This window comes from Dermacentor andersoni, chromosome 1 (genome assembly GCF_023375885.2).
Source record: "Dermacentor andersoni chromosome 1, qqDerAnde1_hic_scaffold, whole genome shotgun sequence".
Classification (NCBI taxonomy): domain Eukaryota; kingdom Metazoa; phylum Arthropoda; class Arachnida; order Ixodida; family Ixodidae; genus Dermacentor; species Dermacentor andersoni.
Window position 1 is genome coordinate 181,464,624 of NC_092814.1, and position 16,044 is coordinate 181,480,667.

The 16,044-nt window shown below is 47.8% G+C and overlaps 1 protein-coding gene across 2 annotated transcripts in view; it reads left to right on the forward strand.

The window, feature by feature from the left end:
• LOC126547258 (palmitoyltransferase ZDHHC6-like) overlaps window positions 1–16,044 on the forward strand; it is a 66,122-nt gene that overhangs the window by 26,112 nt on the left and 23,966 nt on the right. For both annotated transcript variants that reach the window (XR_007602679.3, XM_050195220.3), the window contains exons 5-6: window positions 2,972–3,175; window positions 7,641–7,828. Coding sequence is in view for 1 of the 2 variants with exons in the window: in XM_050195220.3 (XP_050051177.1) it covers window positions 2,972–3,175; window positions 7,641–7,828 (392 nt within the window). In the remaining variant the exon portion in view is untranslated. The remainder of the gene's footprint in view (window positions 1–2,971; window positions 3,176–7,640; window positions 7,829–16,044) is intronic.

The window sequence follows — 16,044 nt, forward strand, 5'->3', positions numbered from 1 at the left end:
AGGATCTCCATCAAAGCGATCAACATACTGAAGCGTGGCGACACTCCCCCCCCCCCCCCCCCCCCCCCTACACCTGCATCATGTGGTTTCCACGACACGAGGGACTCGAGGGGAATGAAGCAGCACACACCGCGGCCCGCGCAAGCGTCAACCGGGCCTCCCGACACGAGATTCTAGGCATGTCCCACCCACCCAAATCAGCATGGAGGAAACGGAAACAATACCACTAACTTATCAAGCACTACTGCAGCACTATCGGCTTGGATGTAGGGTATACCCTCCACCACATCCAAAACTAACGAGAAATGAAGGCACCGACTACAGGCGACTCCAGAGCAATACCTTTACCCATGGAAGCTTACTGCATCATTTCCACCCAACGCTATACAGCTACATCTGTCCACACTGCAACGTGCCAGACACCCTGGTGCACCTCCTACTGCAATGCAAGAAAACCCGAGCAAGCATCACAGCGACACGACTAGTAGCAGCAGACGCACACCCATACCTCCTCACTGAAATGTGGAAGGCTGCGATCTCCAAGCCGGACCTGGACGACCAGTGCGAACTCATCGCCCGAGCCCAGAGGGCGATCCAAGCCAGAGGGTTCCTGGAATAAGGGACCCTCCCACCTCGACTGACAAGTCACTGCTTCAAATAAAGGTTTCATTCATTCATTCATTCATTCATTCATTCATTCATTCATTCAAATGCAACAAACCTCGCCAAATTTGGTGCAGTGGTTGCTGAGAAAAACGAATTCTCCTTTTACATGTATTTAGATGGGAGCACCTGTGCTAAAGCTTCCTCTTAAGCTTGCCCTTAAAAAGGGACATATGTGTTGATTAGTGTGGTAGACTTTCTTTAACACAAATCTGAACTGTTTTGGAACTGTTTTATAGGGAGGTCACCTTAACAGAGCTGCACATAATGTATGGGAAGCTTTAGAAGGATCCCAAAGCTTATCGAATTGTGCTTAACTAGGGGTCTTAAGAGGAAGCTTTAGCTTGGGCCCAACTCTGATGCTGCCGATCCAAATACTTGTAAAATGCAGAAATGCTTTTCTGAGACAGCCCTTAGGTTGATTCTAATGAAATTTGTTGCATTCGAGAAAGAAATGTAAATTCGAGTGACTGTTGGAAACAAAATTGTGGTTTAGGTCCCGAATTGTTTTATAAAAATTGACAAAAATCAGTAAGTTTAAAGATAGTAGAACCACGTAATTTACAAATATGTAACTCTGCACCAAGAAGATATCGCAGTTCTGTAAACTGCATCTGTTAGAACATCAAAAGCGGACAAATTTGATAGAAACTTAAATCTTACATGAATTTCTTAGGTACAATGTTTACAAGGATTTTGCAAAAGCCCTACTCACTTATTAGTGGTCGTCTATAATACGCCAATTTCGTCCACTTTAGATTTACTATTAGTTGCAATTTATAGAATCTGGAATTTCAAGAATTGCCCATTGCCGAGTTACAGAGCTGTAAACTTGATAGTCTCGTTATCTGAAAATACAATTTTCAGCAATATTTATTCAAGATATCCACGGCTTAAATAAAATATAAAATATCTGCTTCCAAACACTCACCATATTTTAACTTTTCTATTAAATGCAACAAACCTCATTAAATTTGGTGCAGTGGTTGCCAAGAAAAATTCTTTCTCCTTTCCCATGTATTTAGATATGAGCCCCTAGCTAAAGCATCCTCTTACACGAAGTCTACAGCATTGTCTAAAATCTGCTCAATACTGCATACAGTTTAGGGGTGGTATGCACTTGCTGTGCCTTTCTCAGTGGTTTTCAGGTTTAACTGTCACTTCTGGAAAATAGAATACAGACTGTTCAATTTGTGATAAGAATCAGGAAATTAGGAACCCGATAAATAACTTCCTTTGAAGGTAGTTGTCACTGAAGCCACTGTCACTGTCACTGCAGCCAAGGGCAGTGCAGGGGAATTGAGAGACCTTATTTTAGAGTAGCATTAGTTTCATGGTGCTTTTTTGTGTGTGTGTTCATATTTATGATTATGCAAAAGCAAATGATAGTGGAAGGAAAGGCATGCCATTAGTAGGGATTCAAACCTGCAACCTCTGGATGGCAAGCACCAATCCCTACCACTTGAATTATGGTGGTGGCTGTCCCTCCCTCCACATTTTGTTTTCTTATGTACATGTGTATTTAGCTACCACTTGAATGTTTTGGCCACCATCACTCAGTTCCATGTTATGCATGAACATTCTTTTAATGAGGAGCAAGCAAATGGGTCATCATCATCATCAGCAGCCTATTTACGTCCACTGCAGGACGAAGGCCTCTCCCTGCAATCTCGAATTACCCCTGTCCTGCGCCAACCGATTCCAACTAGCACCCGCAAATTTTCTAATTTCGTCGCACCACCCAGTCTTCTGCTGTCCTCTACTGCACTTCCCTTCTCTTGATACCCATTCTGTCACCCTAATGGTTTAACGGTTTTCTAATCTGTGCATTACATGACCTGCCCAGCGCCATTTATTTCTCTTAATGTCTGTTAGAATATTGTCTATAAGTGGGTAATAGATGCTTATTGCTGCATATTAGGCTGCCAGATTCGAGACACGCAGATTTGATCCCAGTGGTTACATGTTGTCTTTCACTTACATTTTCTTTTTCTTCATGTACAAAAGCATGAAATGAACATTCCCCAGCAAATATCCTTTCTTTTTTCTGTCCTTGGCTTGGTCACTCTTGGCTTCTATGGTAGCTGCTAAATAGAGCCCCTACATTGCTTTTCACTGCCATTCACTTGAACATATATATTGCTGATGTGCTTCCTGCATTATAATTGTGACATCAAGGTTGGCCCAGACAACTGCATTTTTCAATTTGCCTTGTACTTCCTCAGCTGTCATATGATTATTTTCCGCTACATTTTGCAGACCTTGTAGCTGCTTTTTTGGCATTCTTTGTTACCTACTATTTGTGCAGCTCAAAATTATCATTCGCAACGAGACGACTATTGAGAACTGGATCGTGGCCAAGGCCCAGATGCGAGAGCGTGAAGAGGAAGACGACTTTGTCTATCCATACAACCTGGGCGTGGCTGAGAACCTGAAGCAGGTCTTTTTGTACCCACTTGGTGATGGCATTACCTGGCCTGTGGTGCCTGGGTGCAACCAGTACACACTCACTGTAAGTCATAGCCCTTCTGCATTTCCTATGTAGTTGTGCTGGTTCACTTTTTAGATTGCTTTACTCTTCAGGACATGTTCTCAAGGAACCTCTCCAACCAAGAGTTTTACAATAAATAGTTCCTCAATTAAAGTCCACCCTGAATCAACAGTCACATTTGCCACTATTGCCACTATTGTCACAGTGGCTCTATTCAGGTGTTCAACAACAAATTAGTGTAGCTAATATCGCAGACAGCTTGTGAATGCTGCGTCTTCTGTGAGTGCACATGTTTCAGGATTGAGCCGCCATGTGTGAAAGCCGTTAGCCAAACCTACTTATGACAGTATTAAAGTGTTCAGAAAATTTAATTGTTATAACTGATTATTGTTATAGCTGTATTGCATGGGAAAAAAATACAGCACAGAGAGAGGGTGTTCTGCCCGGCTGCTGCTTACTGCACGATCGAAAATATCTTGAAAGCGATCTGCAATGTGGACAACGTGCTCGCCCACGTGGGCACCGTTTCTTGAAAGCGATCTGCGATGTGGACAAAGTGCGCCCAGTGCCGGTAGCTTCGTATGTGCTGCGCTTTCGACGTTTAGTTTGCGTTGAAGCGACAGACAGCACAAAGGTCAATTCGCTCACTGCTGCTGCTGCGCTTGTCTTGCTTAATTTGCTATCGCAATCGATGATTCGCCTTTCGGGTGAAACTGTGACTTTCTTGTTTATTTTTTATTTTGGAAGTTCGTCACTCACACTCTGCAATAAAGGTGTTAGACATTGCGACTTAAGTTTCGGAAGTGAGGCGTTTTGGATATTACAAACTTCGGATAAAACGGATGCTTTTTTTTTTTTTTTCCGGACTATCAGGGTCCGTTGTAACGAGAGTGGTGCAGCCACCGAGTAGCCAGGTTTAATTGTTATAACCAATAATGTGTCATAGAAACATTGTAGTAAGTGGTTCATTTTACCATAGAACACACGTAGAAGGTAACAGTGCCATGGTATCTCATTGTTATATCCGATACATTGTTATAACCATTATTGTTGTAGGTGGGTTCGAGTGTATTCACATTGTTCCCAGAGCCTGTCTCACATGCTGCGATCTTGTGACACAAAACACTCTGGATTGGCTTCTTTTTCCTTGCATTAACAATTTTACGATCTGGCAGTGTCACATTCTTACCGACCACAATATCTGCAAATCGGCATGCCTCCCATGCTCTTCTCGTCACTGAAACACCAGCATGGCATGCACGGTGCGTGTCCCGATGTCAAATGAAGCATGCCAAGTTGGTGTTTAAGAAGTATCTTACCACACACAAATCTGCATATGTGCTACCACATGCAGATATTTTAATTAAAGGAATGTGAAATTAATGGCAGTTCACTTTACTGGGCACAGAAGTTTTTTTGAAAACACAACTTCGAATCACCATCCAAATTAATTACACATTACATCTGTCTTGGTACTTTACTGAATCTTCATGAACCCCTCTGTCATCCATGGAACATTATGATTTAATAGTCAGGCACCCGCTGCGGTTGCTCAGTGGCTATGGTGTTGGGCTGCTGAGCACGAGGTCGCGGGATCGAATCCCGGCCACGGCGGCCGCATTTCGATGGGGGCGAAATGCGAAAACACCCGTGTACTTAGATTTAGGTGCACGTTAAAGAACCCCAGGTGGTCGAAATTTCCGGAGTCCTCCACTACGGCGTGCCTCATAATCAGAAAGTGGTTTTGGCACGTAAAACCCCATATATTATTATTAATAGTCAGGCTTTTTTTGTGCATGAGAACATTAGATGCCTGTCCTACGTGATGGCCTTGCATTCTCCCACTCAGCCTGCACGACTCAAGAGCAGCTACTAGCTGTAAAGTTCAATGATCACGTCACATGCATCATGGCCTTCTAGTTCCCAAGATTTAAACTTGCTAAGCTACTAACTGTATTTACTTAATTTTAACGCATGCTTTTTGTTTTTGTAAAAATTGACTAAAAAGTGGCACACACATTAAATTCTAGTAGGAAACCAAAACTACAATAGCAGCAAGCTATCATCACATGCATTAAACATTTCTGTAGTCCAGTCTACACATTGCTTGAACTGTACGAGCTGCAGTATCTTTGTGCCCACTGGATAAGTTCATTAAGTTATATATTACAGTTGCTATAGTAAGTATGCCATGGTCTGCAAGGCGTTTAAGAAATGCAGTATGTCTAATGTCATAGACAACATTGAAGATGAGAGGCTCTGGGCTGTTCATAGTGATAAGGAGGCCTCTGACAGCAACAATAAGTGATGCCCACTCCATGGTAGATTGGGCACAATAATTTATCTTTGTCCAAGTAAAAACAAATTGCCATTGCTCCCTCTTTGCCATGAAAAACTGATGAATGAGCAATCTAGCATTTGTAATTTTTCTTGAAGTATGAAAATTGGAGGATGTGTTATAATTGAGGGCATTGCATTTTTCATTTTTTGCCATGAAAAATTGTGCTTACCCGCTGCTGTGGCTTAGCGGCTAAAGGTGTTGCGCTGCTGAGCACGAGGTCGCGGGATAAAATCTCGGCCGCGGCGGCTGCATTTCGATGGAGGCGAAATGCAAAAAGCTTCTGTGTCCCGTGCATTGGGAGCACGTTAAAGATTCCCTGGTGGTCAAAATTGATCCGGAATCCCCCAACACGATGTGCCTCATAATCAAATCATAGATTTTGACATGTAAAACCCCGAAATTCAATTCAAGTTGGCACTTGTTACAATAGAGGTTGCATTATAATGCAGTTAAAACAATATGCAGCAGAACCTCGTTCATATGTTAAAAAAAAGAGAAATAACGCATTAACCGGAAGAACGTACGATCCAAAGTAACTAAAAAAATTTGACAGACTCAACCATTGTTGACATCTACGTAATGCGAAGTGTTGCACGGATCGTTGCGGCATGAGTCGCCGAGGCACGTCGAGCTGGTGTTGCTCCTGCGGCCCGAGGCACGTTTTGTTGTTTTCCTATTGCACTGTGTTTTAAGAGGGCGACGGGAAACCGAAACGAAATCAAGTTGGTGGGCGACGCTGGATGCCACTGAAGCGAAATGTGATGCCTGCATCCCGTCGCCTGCAGCAGGGAACGGCGGCGCGTTTTCATTATCGCCTACTAAACGCGTGCAATACACTAGCAATCACACTACGCGGACTACGCACCACGCGCTGTGAAATAGATAGGCGAAGATGCTTATCGCAATAGGTTTGGCAGCGATAGCTGTGAATGCGGAGCGCCATGACCTGGGCGGAGATTTGCTGGTACCGTAATAAGAAACTGTGCACGCCGCGTCGTTTTCACATGAGACGGGCTGCTATATGTTGTTCTTAATCGCGTGCCTCGTGCCTTTTCTTGTTCACATGGAATCAGTGGCCAGAAAACGTATACGATCGCAGTATGCAGCATGGAACGGCGGCGCTTTTAGGTTATCGCCTGTTAAAAGCGTGCGCTACGCTTCCGATGGCACCATGCGCTGTGAAACAGAAGATGCGTATCGCAACAATATGATTAGTGGTGATAGCTGTGAATGCCGTGTGCGACGACCGCAGAGAAGATTTGCTGGTAGAAAAATGAGAAACCGAGTGCGCGCCTTGCGCATTTTCTTGTTTACATGGGATCTAGCGGCCGGAAAACGTATCATACGATCACAGTTTGGTGACGTATTGAACGTTGATGCCGAAAAATCGTGTTTTCCGGGAACGCATGGACCGGTAAAAAATGAGTAACTTTATTGGGTCATTTTTTGTGTTCTCAATTGTGAACATTGGCGCTGGGAAAACGTACGTAACGGGAACGTATCAACGAGGTTCTGCTGTATCTGGGGTGTCACTGAGAGGAAGACTAGTAAACAACCATATGATATGCAAAATTTACCAAAGGCTGTTACTATTGTGGAGAAAAAGTCAACACTAACCTTCATCATCTGATCTGATTGTGTAGCAGCTTTAGGAAGCACATTCAGTCAATTATTGAGGCTGAAGGTAATTTTACTGTACAGTTTTTTGGTAACGGCAGCAAAACAACTAGTCAGCCAAATTTTGTGCTAAAGTTTGTAATTTTTAAGGTACCTTTTCTTTTCTTGAAGTCATGATGTCCTCAAATTCTTCATCCCACCTGGTATTGAAACAGCATGCCTTAATGAGTGTGTGAAGGAGGCATCAACTCTGCCACAGCAGCTCTAGTCACCATTTCTGATAACTGGCAGCTTGATGGACATGAAGCACAGTAGGCATTAAGTCAACTACAAATAGTCATACATGATGTACTTGAAATTTGTGTGGTTACAAGTCTTAATAGTAAGCCTATAACACGGCTTAGGCTTGCCGTTACATGCCACATAGTCATATCCCTGAATGCTTCCAATTACAGCCAGTTGACCTATCATCACACATACGCATGTACGCACACATTTTTTTCTTAATTTGCTCACTTTTTTTTGCAGGTTGAGCAAATTCTTCAGAAGCATGACAAGCGGCTACGAACCCGCCTGTACACTGTGGTACACCCATATCGTGGCTCCTTTTTCCCAATATCACATGGCTGCTCTGTTTGCATGACGACACCACTCACTGATGAGCCCCGCATTGCAGTCAGCCCTGGTGATCGTGTTCTTGTAACTCGGTGGAAAAAGTGAGTATTTGCTTTCCTTTGGTCATGAACTTATTTGCTTGCTTGTCCATGTTCCCATGCCTATTCACTGCCGTTTTCAATGGTGCTTTGTGTGAACATACTTGATATTATGACCTCTCAATACGACAATGAGCATTCCTTAGATGTTTTCCATGAGGCAGTCATTTCATCAGCGCACGCCCATATGCAGCTGGGGCCCAGCATAGACTGTGACACCTACCGCGAAAACCCCTCTATGTGAACCTGACCCTGACAATCTGAACTAATTGATGAAAGGGGCCAATGTCGAAGGCTACTATGGGAACAGTGTCGACCTTGGTTTCCCAGATTACCACACAGTTGCGCCAAATTTCTTTTTAAAAAGAAATTTGACCTTGCGTTTGGCGCATGATAGCCTCAGTTGCTTATGCGCCATTAAACCCAACACAACACAACACACAGTTGCGCCATATGTGGGGGCGAAGGTGCAACATAGAAGACAGAGCCAGCGGAAGAGTGCGACGTCTTGGGAGGGATATTGCGACCGATTCGATAATTGTGATTGGCCGAGATACAGTCATTCTATTCCCTAGTCTAGTACCCTAAGAAAGAAGACAGTTTTAAAAGCGGACTTCTTGGGCACAGTGAAGAAGGGTGCTGATGTGACCTGATATGAACTGGGACGTTTAATATGCTCCTACATGGAGTGGGCTTCTGTATCTGGAACTAGTGTAAATAATGTAAAATAAACCCTTTTTCCTTCATTCTGACTGCCGGACGTGCTCACCCCTGTGCCGGGTGGATTCCTGGCCTAAACGCTACCCCGAGCCGCAACAATATATTCTGGTGCTGTGTGTTTTGTTCTGGATCTGTGTTCTATACTTGTCATTTCTTGCGTTTATCGAGTGATATCAGAAATTGCTTGTTTTGGGGAGTAGCATTTGTAGTGGGATCAACAATCTCACAAGCATATCGGGGAAGTGCAGCATTGCATCCGAGTTTCAGCAGTTTACAGCTATTGCGTGAAGTGAGCAAATGAGCCTGTGGATGGCATCACAGCTATCACAATGACGTGGATTTTGCTAAAAGGTGATATATAGGCTTTGGAGCAAGTTCGAATGTATTTTTAAAAAAAATATAATTTTTGCTAAAAGCAGCAGACGATAGCGAATAAGAGGACTGTTAGTGTGTGTACGTATGCACTCTTTCCACTACATTTTTGCTACAATCTGCAGGTGCACCTTCAATGCAAGCAGTGCTGTCATTACCTGCCTCCCCTCCCTCCCCCATGTCACAGTGCCCGTTTTGTTCACGTGTATGCAGTTTGTCTATCGTAGTCACTGTGCTCAGCAGCAGAACACCATAGACACTAAGCCACCGTGGAGGTGAGAACCTCGGCAGGAGTGGACACCATATTTTGATGGAGGCAGTATGCACATGAAAGAAATTTACTGTGGTCAAAATTAATGGGGAGACGTCTCCCCCAACCCCCCTACCACGATGGCACCTCTCATAGCCCACAATGCAGCTTTGGAACATGAATTGTCTTCAGTTAGTATGTTTGCATGACCCTTTCTGGAAGAAAAACGAGTTGAGCTCGTCATGCGCGCACTTAAAAAATATGTGCGAAGAGCCCAACTCGTCCAGCGCTGTTTTACTTCTCATGAAGCCCTCAAGGCGATTTGAGCCCATCCTCTGCTGTGTGGTTGTTGTAGACAACACTAGATGGTGTAAGGTGTCTGTTGAAGACTGAAGTTACAAACAACTTATGTATTTTTTCTCTCTTTTTGTTATTGTGTCATCAACTGTCTATTTCAAAAGAGCATCCACCTTGGGACACGTGAACGCTTCGAGTAGCGTTGAAAAAAAAAAGAAAGCGTGGTGATTCAGAGAGTTGACCTTCTTTGAGAAAGAGCGATTCTACAATACAGAGTGTTGTGTTGAAACATGTAAATAAGAAAGTCCAAAACGTGTAGTGAAACCAACCCTATGTGTACCCGCCGTGGTTGCTTAGTGGCTTTGGTGTTGTGTTGCTAAGCATGAAGTCGCAGGATCAAATCCTGGTCACAGTGGCCGCATCTCAATGAGGGCGAAATGCAAGGACACCCATGTACTTAGGTTTACGTGCATGTTAAAGGGACCCTGAAACGATTTTGATGATTTTGTACTGAGTCGTTAGAGTAGGTCCTTCTGATCATTAATTGACGCATCTGAGTGCTCCGCGTAAAGCGTGTAATTTATTATAAGGCTTTAAAAATGTACATCGCTGCCCATCGCAGCACACTGCTTAGCGAAATTTTCAGCCACCCCTACCAATATGACGTAAATTACCTAATTGATGTCAGTAGGGCGAGCTATCCGATTGGCTGCCCAGGGTGCGTCATTGATAATTTTTCCACCTTTATGGTGAATAAATGATGTTCGTAATAGTTGGAATGTTAGTTAATTTGTTTCTATAAAAAGAAAGTAACAGAAAGAGAATACACAAGAACAATGTTCCACTACTCTTAAGCACTTCCGGCACACAGCAAGCGTCGTCTGCTTGTGTTACGTGTCCCATTTTGATGAGAGTTCTGCGGACAGAGTCGGTCTCAGTCTTTACGCGAGCACTATGTGTAGGGGCGCGAAATGCGTCCGCTATAGACAGACGCGCGCAGAGAGAAGAGAATGAACTTTGAGAGCAACCGGCGAGCAGCCGAGCGGCGATGAAACTGAGCCTTTATTGTACGTGCCTTCCACGCCGAGGAGGCCGGCGCCGCAAACATAAACATCCGCTCGTTGTGCAGACGCTCCCGGCGGCGGCGGCGGAATCGGATCCTTTACAGGGCTCCCCCCCGTAAATGCAAAGGTCGCTGTTGTCGCGCTGATGCCCAGGACACGTGTTTACTCACGGGGCAGGGTATGGATGGGGGAGAATCGGGCGGGGAACGAGTGGGGAGTGCAAGAGGAAAGCACAAGTTTGCCATGTACGCGGGTTTCACACGGTCAATTGAAATCACGTTTTCACGGCCGTTCACAGAAACAGTAAGAGTCTTTTCTCCACGCTGTAGCACTTCGAACGGGCCGTCGTACGGTGCAGTGAGGGCGGGCCGGATGCCTTCGGGGCACACGAAAACGTGAGTTGAGGCAGCTAGGTCTTTGCTTACGAAAACGTCGTAAGTGGAGGGCTGTTGAGGTGATGTTGGTCGCAAGCGCTCAAAGAGCGACGGAAGTTGCTCAACGTAGGCAGGAGGCGAGAGGTTGGGGACTGCAGGTGGTGCGAAGAATTCACCGGGCAGATGTAGTGTCATCCCGTAGACCATTTCGGCAGCAGTACACCCGAGGTCCTCCTTTATCGCCGACTGAATACCTAGTAGAACTAGCGGCAGGTCGTTGACCCATGAAGTTCGAGCGTCGTGGGCGATGAGGGCGGCTTTCAACTGGCGGTGAAGCCTTTCCACCATTCCATTTGCTGACGGATGGTATGCAGTTGTGTAGATGTGGCTAATACCGAGGATGCTTGTTAACGCTCCGAAGAGCTCACTTTCAAACTGTCTTCCGCGGTCGGTTGTTACCATGCTGGGGCAGCCGAAACGAGATATCCAACCGGCTACGAAAACGGACGCCATGGTTGGCGTCGTAATATCGTGTACGGGAAACGCTTCAGGCCAGCGGGTGTAGCGGTCAACGCAGGTGAGGATGTATTGTTTACCGCGCAATGAAGGCAGCGGACCGACAATGTCGATGTGAACGTAGTCAAAGCGAGAGTCGGGCGGTGGCAGGTCGTTTTTGCACGTTGGCAGCGTTGACATCCCCGAGCCCAGCGGCGGACATCTGCGTTGATGCCGGGCCACACATAACGGGAGGTGATGAGGCGCTGAGTGGCGCGAACACCAGGATGGCTCGAGTTGTGTAGCTTGCCAAAGACTTGACGACGGTGCGAGGAAGTCACAAATGGACGGGCACAGCCTGTTGACATGTCGCAGACGATCGTACCTGAGGAGAACGGCAGTGGCACCTCAGCAAACGAGAGAGGTGTGAACCCTGCACGCAGGTCGCGCAGCTTTTTGTCAGAATGTTGTGCCTCTGCAATGATCTCGAAATCTACAGCAGCAGCGGAAAACGCGTCGACACGTGACAGGGCATCGGCAGCCGCATTAACGGGTCCTTCGATGTACCGTAGGTCGACCGTGAATTTGGAGATAAAATGCAGGTGCCGAATTTGCCGGGACGTGTGTGTGCTGTGGTTTCCACGAAAGGCGAATGATCCGTCAGTACATGGAACACGGTACCTTCGAGAAGGTGGCGAAAGTGGTGAATGCCAAGGTAGACAGCCAGGAGTTCGCGGTCGAAAGTGCTGTATCGAGTTTCTGCCGGCCTCATCTTCTGCGAAAAGAAACCGAGTGGACGCCACAAATTCTGCTGGAATTGTTGCAGAACTGCACCAACAGCACTGGAGGATGCGTCGGTGATGAGCCGCATGGGCGCGTCAGTTAGGCGATGCACTAGGAGGGTGGCTTGTGCCAGGGCATTCTTGGCTTCTTGGAAGGCGGCGTCTGCTTTGGATGTCCACTCCAAGATCGCAGATGGTGCCTTTGGAGCCTTCAGCATGTCGGTCAGAGGTAGAATGATGCGCGCTATATTAGGCAGGAACCGACAATGGAAGTTCAGAAGCCCGAGAAATTCGCGGAGCTTGCGAAGCGACGTTGGACGTGGAAAATCCCGCAGAGCTTGAACCTTTCTGTCCAATGGCTTGATTCCTTCAGGTGTGACGAGGTGTTCAAGAAATTCGACATTGTCAGCACCAAAGACACATTTGGCTGTGTTGATAGTTAAGCCATGTTCCTGCAGTCGCGAAAACAGCAACCGCAGGTGGTCAGCGTGCTGCTCTGGTGAAGAACTTACCACCAGCAGATCATCAAGATAGGCGATGACGAAGTGCAGACCACGTATGACTTCATTGATGAAGCGTTGGAAAGTTTGGCCTGCATTACGTAACCCGAAAAGCATGCGGACGTACTCGAATAGACTAAAAGGTGTTGTGATGGCAGTCTTCGGTATGTCCGCTGGTTCCACAGGAATTTGATGATATGCCTTGACTAGGTCAATCTTGCTAAATATGGTTGTTCCAGCAAGAGTGGTAGCAAAGTCCTGAATGTGCGGGAGTGGGTACCGGTCAGGAGCGGTGCGGGCATTCAATGCACGATAGTCTCCACAAGGGCGCCAAACTCTGGGGTCACGCTTGGGCACCATGTGCAGGGCAGATGACCAGCTACTTGACGATGGGCGGATTATGCCTAACTGCAGCATGTGATCAAATTCTCTGCGAGCTGTGGCGAGGCAGTCTCCAGCAAGACGTCGTGGCTTGCAGGACGCTGGAGGACCCGTGGTGACGATGTGGTGCGTCACAGTGTGCTGCACCGGAAGTTCCAAATTGCTAGGTTTGGTAAGTTCAGGAAATTCACTGAGGATAGAGGCGAATGCGGAGCTGGTTGCGTAGAGGCGGACAGTGGTGCGAGGATACCTTGCACGGAGAGGCTGGTCGTACAGTCCACAAGTTGACGGGAGCGGAGATTCACGTTCAAACCGAAATGGGTAAGAAAGTCCGCACCTAGTATGGTGAAGCGCACGTCGGCGAGGATGAAAATCCACCGAAATATGCGACGCAGGCCCAGGTCAATGGTGAGGGAGCATTTGCCATATGTTGCGATTGTGGATGTATTTACAGCTTGCAAAGGCGCAGTCCTCAGACAACGGTGTCGGTCCTGGCGAGAGGCAGGAATGACGCTTACCTCTGCACCAGTGTCCACAAGAAAGCGATGGCCTGCGATCCTGTCTGTGATGTAGAATAGGCGGCTTCCCGTAGCAGTTGAGTCACGCGCCGCCATTTGTGTCTCGCTTCCATGTTTCCCTGCCAGCGACAAGGCTGTCGACATTTTGCAGCGCTGGTGCCGAACCTGGTGTGGTACCAGCAGAAGCCATCAGAAGTGTGTCTTGGGCAAGAACGGGAACGCGAACCACCCCTAGCCAGTGGAGAGCGACGAGACGTGTCCATCTGCATTGCTGCCATGGTGTCCATCAGCCTGTCAATTTTCTCCTCGAGGCGACATTGCCGGGCCTCGAGGTCTGATGTGACAGTGGTCGAGGACACCGCCGAGCTTGCGCCGGAGTAGTCGTTCACGCGGTCCGCGAGCTCTGCCAGTTTGTCAAGAGGCATATCATCTGCAGCTGCCAAAACCACGACAAGTGTCCGAGGCAAGCGTTGCAGAAACAGCTCGTGCAATAGTGGACTCTCGGAGTCTTGGGTACGGTCGCCAAGTAGCTGTCGCATCCGATGTAATAGCTGCGACGGTCGGCAATCGCCGAGTTCTTCCGCGTTGAGGAGTTGCTGCAAGCGGCCTCTCTCGGACACGGTTTTGCGTGTGAGCACTATGGCCTTGAAATGGTCGTAGGGTACGGCCGGATGTGGGGCTCTCATGACGTCGTCAAACTCATCAGCTACCTCGGAGGAAAGTGCTGAGACGACATGCAGGTACATCACACGTTGCGATGTGATGCGCCGCAAATCGAAGAGGGCTTCTACTTGCGTGAACCACACGGCGGGATTTTTCGGCCAAAACGGCGGCAGCCGCAGCTGGGCTTTGGAAATGGCGTCCATTGCAACGCTGGGGGCAGGTATGTCGCCTGGCACTGTTCACTGGGGCTGAAGAGCCGGGGCATCGTTGCTGAACACTGTAGTGTTCATTTCGTCTTCCATTGCGTGAGCTTGCTACGTCCGGGTCACCAGGCTATAGGGGCGCGAAATGCGTCCGCTATAGACAGACGCGCGCAGAGAGAAGAGAACAAACTTTGAGAGCAACCGGCGAGCAGCCGAGCGGCGGTGAAACTGAGCCTTTATTGTACGTGCCTTCCACGCCAAGGAGGCCGGCGCCGCAAACATAAACATCCGCTTGTTGTGCAGACGCTCCCGGCGGCAGCGGCGGAATCGGATCCTCTACAGGAGTAGGGCGAGCTATCCGATTGGCTGCCCAGGGTGTGTCATCGATAATTTTTCCACCTTTATGGTGAATAAATGATGTTCGTAATAGTTGGAATGTTAGTTAATTTGTTTCTATAGAAAGAAAGTAACAGAAAGAGAATGCACAAGAACAATTTCCCACTACTCTTAAGCACTTCCAGCACACAGCAAGCGTCGTCTGCTTGTGTTACGTGTCCCATTTTGATGAGAGTTCTGCGGTCAGAGTCGGTCTCAGTCTTTACGTGAGCACTATGATTCAACTTTGTTGCATTGTGGGCTGCAAACGTAGCGACTGGCAATATGTCAAGCTGCGACATTGTGTCCCTCTGCAAGGCAGCAGACGAGCGGACTGGCTGCAGCGCATCGGACTGCCACTATCTGATCAGCACCAGGATTTGCGTGTTTGTGGCCGTCACTTTACACCGGAAGATTACTAACGCAATAGCGTTTCTCGAGTCCGGTATTAGGGTAAATGCAAGCGCAAGGGGACAGGGCCTGGCTGTTTGACCTTGTCGTTTCACAGGATGAGCAGAAGCGCAAATGTGAATAGTCTGCACGGTGCAACCACCTGGTGGCACAGAGCTCAGCCACACAGAGTAGCAGTAACGAAATGTATACTTCTTTGCTGCTGGTGTAAATTTTTTGCAGGAGTGTGTGGGGTCTTCGGGTCTCACAGGAGTACCGACCACTGCGGGTTCGAGCTTAGCGAGCCACAGGGCCGCGTCAGGCGTCAGCCTCTAGCGCCGCTGCGCGCGAGCTCAGGCCACAAGGGGCTACTGAGCGACGCATGCAAGAACACAGTATTGCCCTAAGTTGACGGAAACCGTTTATTGTCTCCAACGCCACCCAACACTGCACGAACGCCCGGTCCCGGGATGGCGGGGAACCAAACGGGTCCCGCATCTAGGGCGAAAAATACAGTTAGGGGCGCCTGTAGCACGTCGCTGCGAGAGCACAGGCTCAAGCTGGGACGTGCCGCTAGGAAAAGTCCCGGCGGCTATGCTACTTGCTCTCGCGATAACCGATGGGCCAACTGGCGAGAGCTCGGGCAATCTCCGTCGGCTTGGGCCTCCGATGAGTGCGGCTCGGCGTGGTACGACCTCGCGCGAGCACTAGGCACCCGTTCTTCGGCTTAGCATCGGGATAGGAACAACACGAGGTACGTGCTCCCCGCACGGGCAAAGGCACCGTGCATGAGCTCAGTCCTAGTCACAAAGGTGTCGGCGGACGAGAGGAAGCA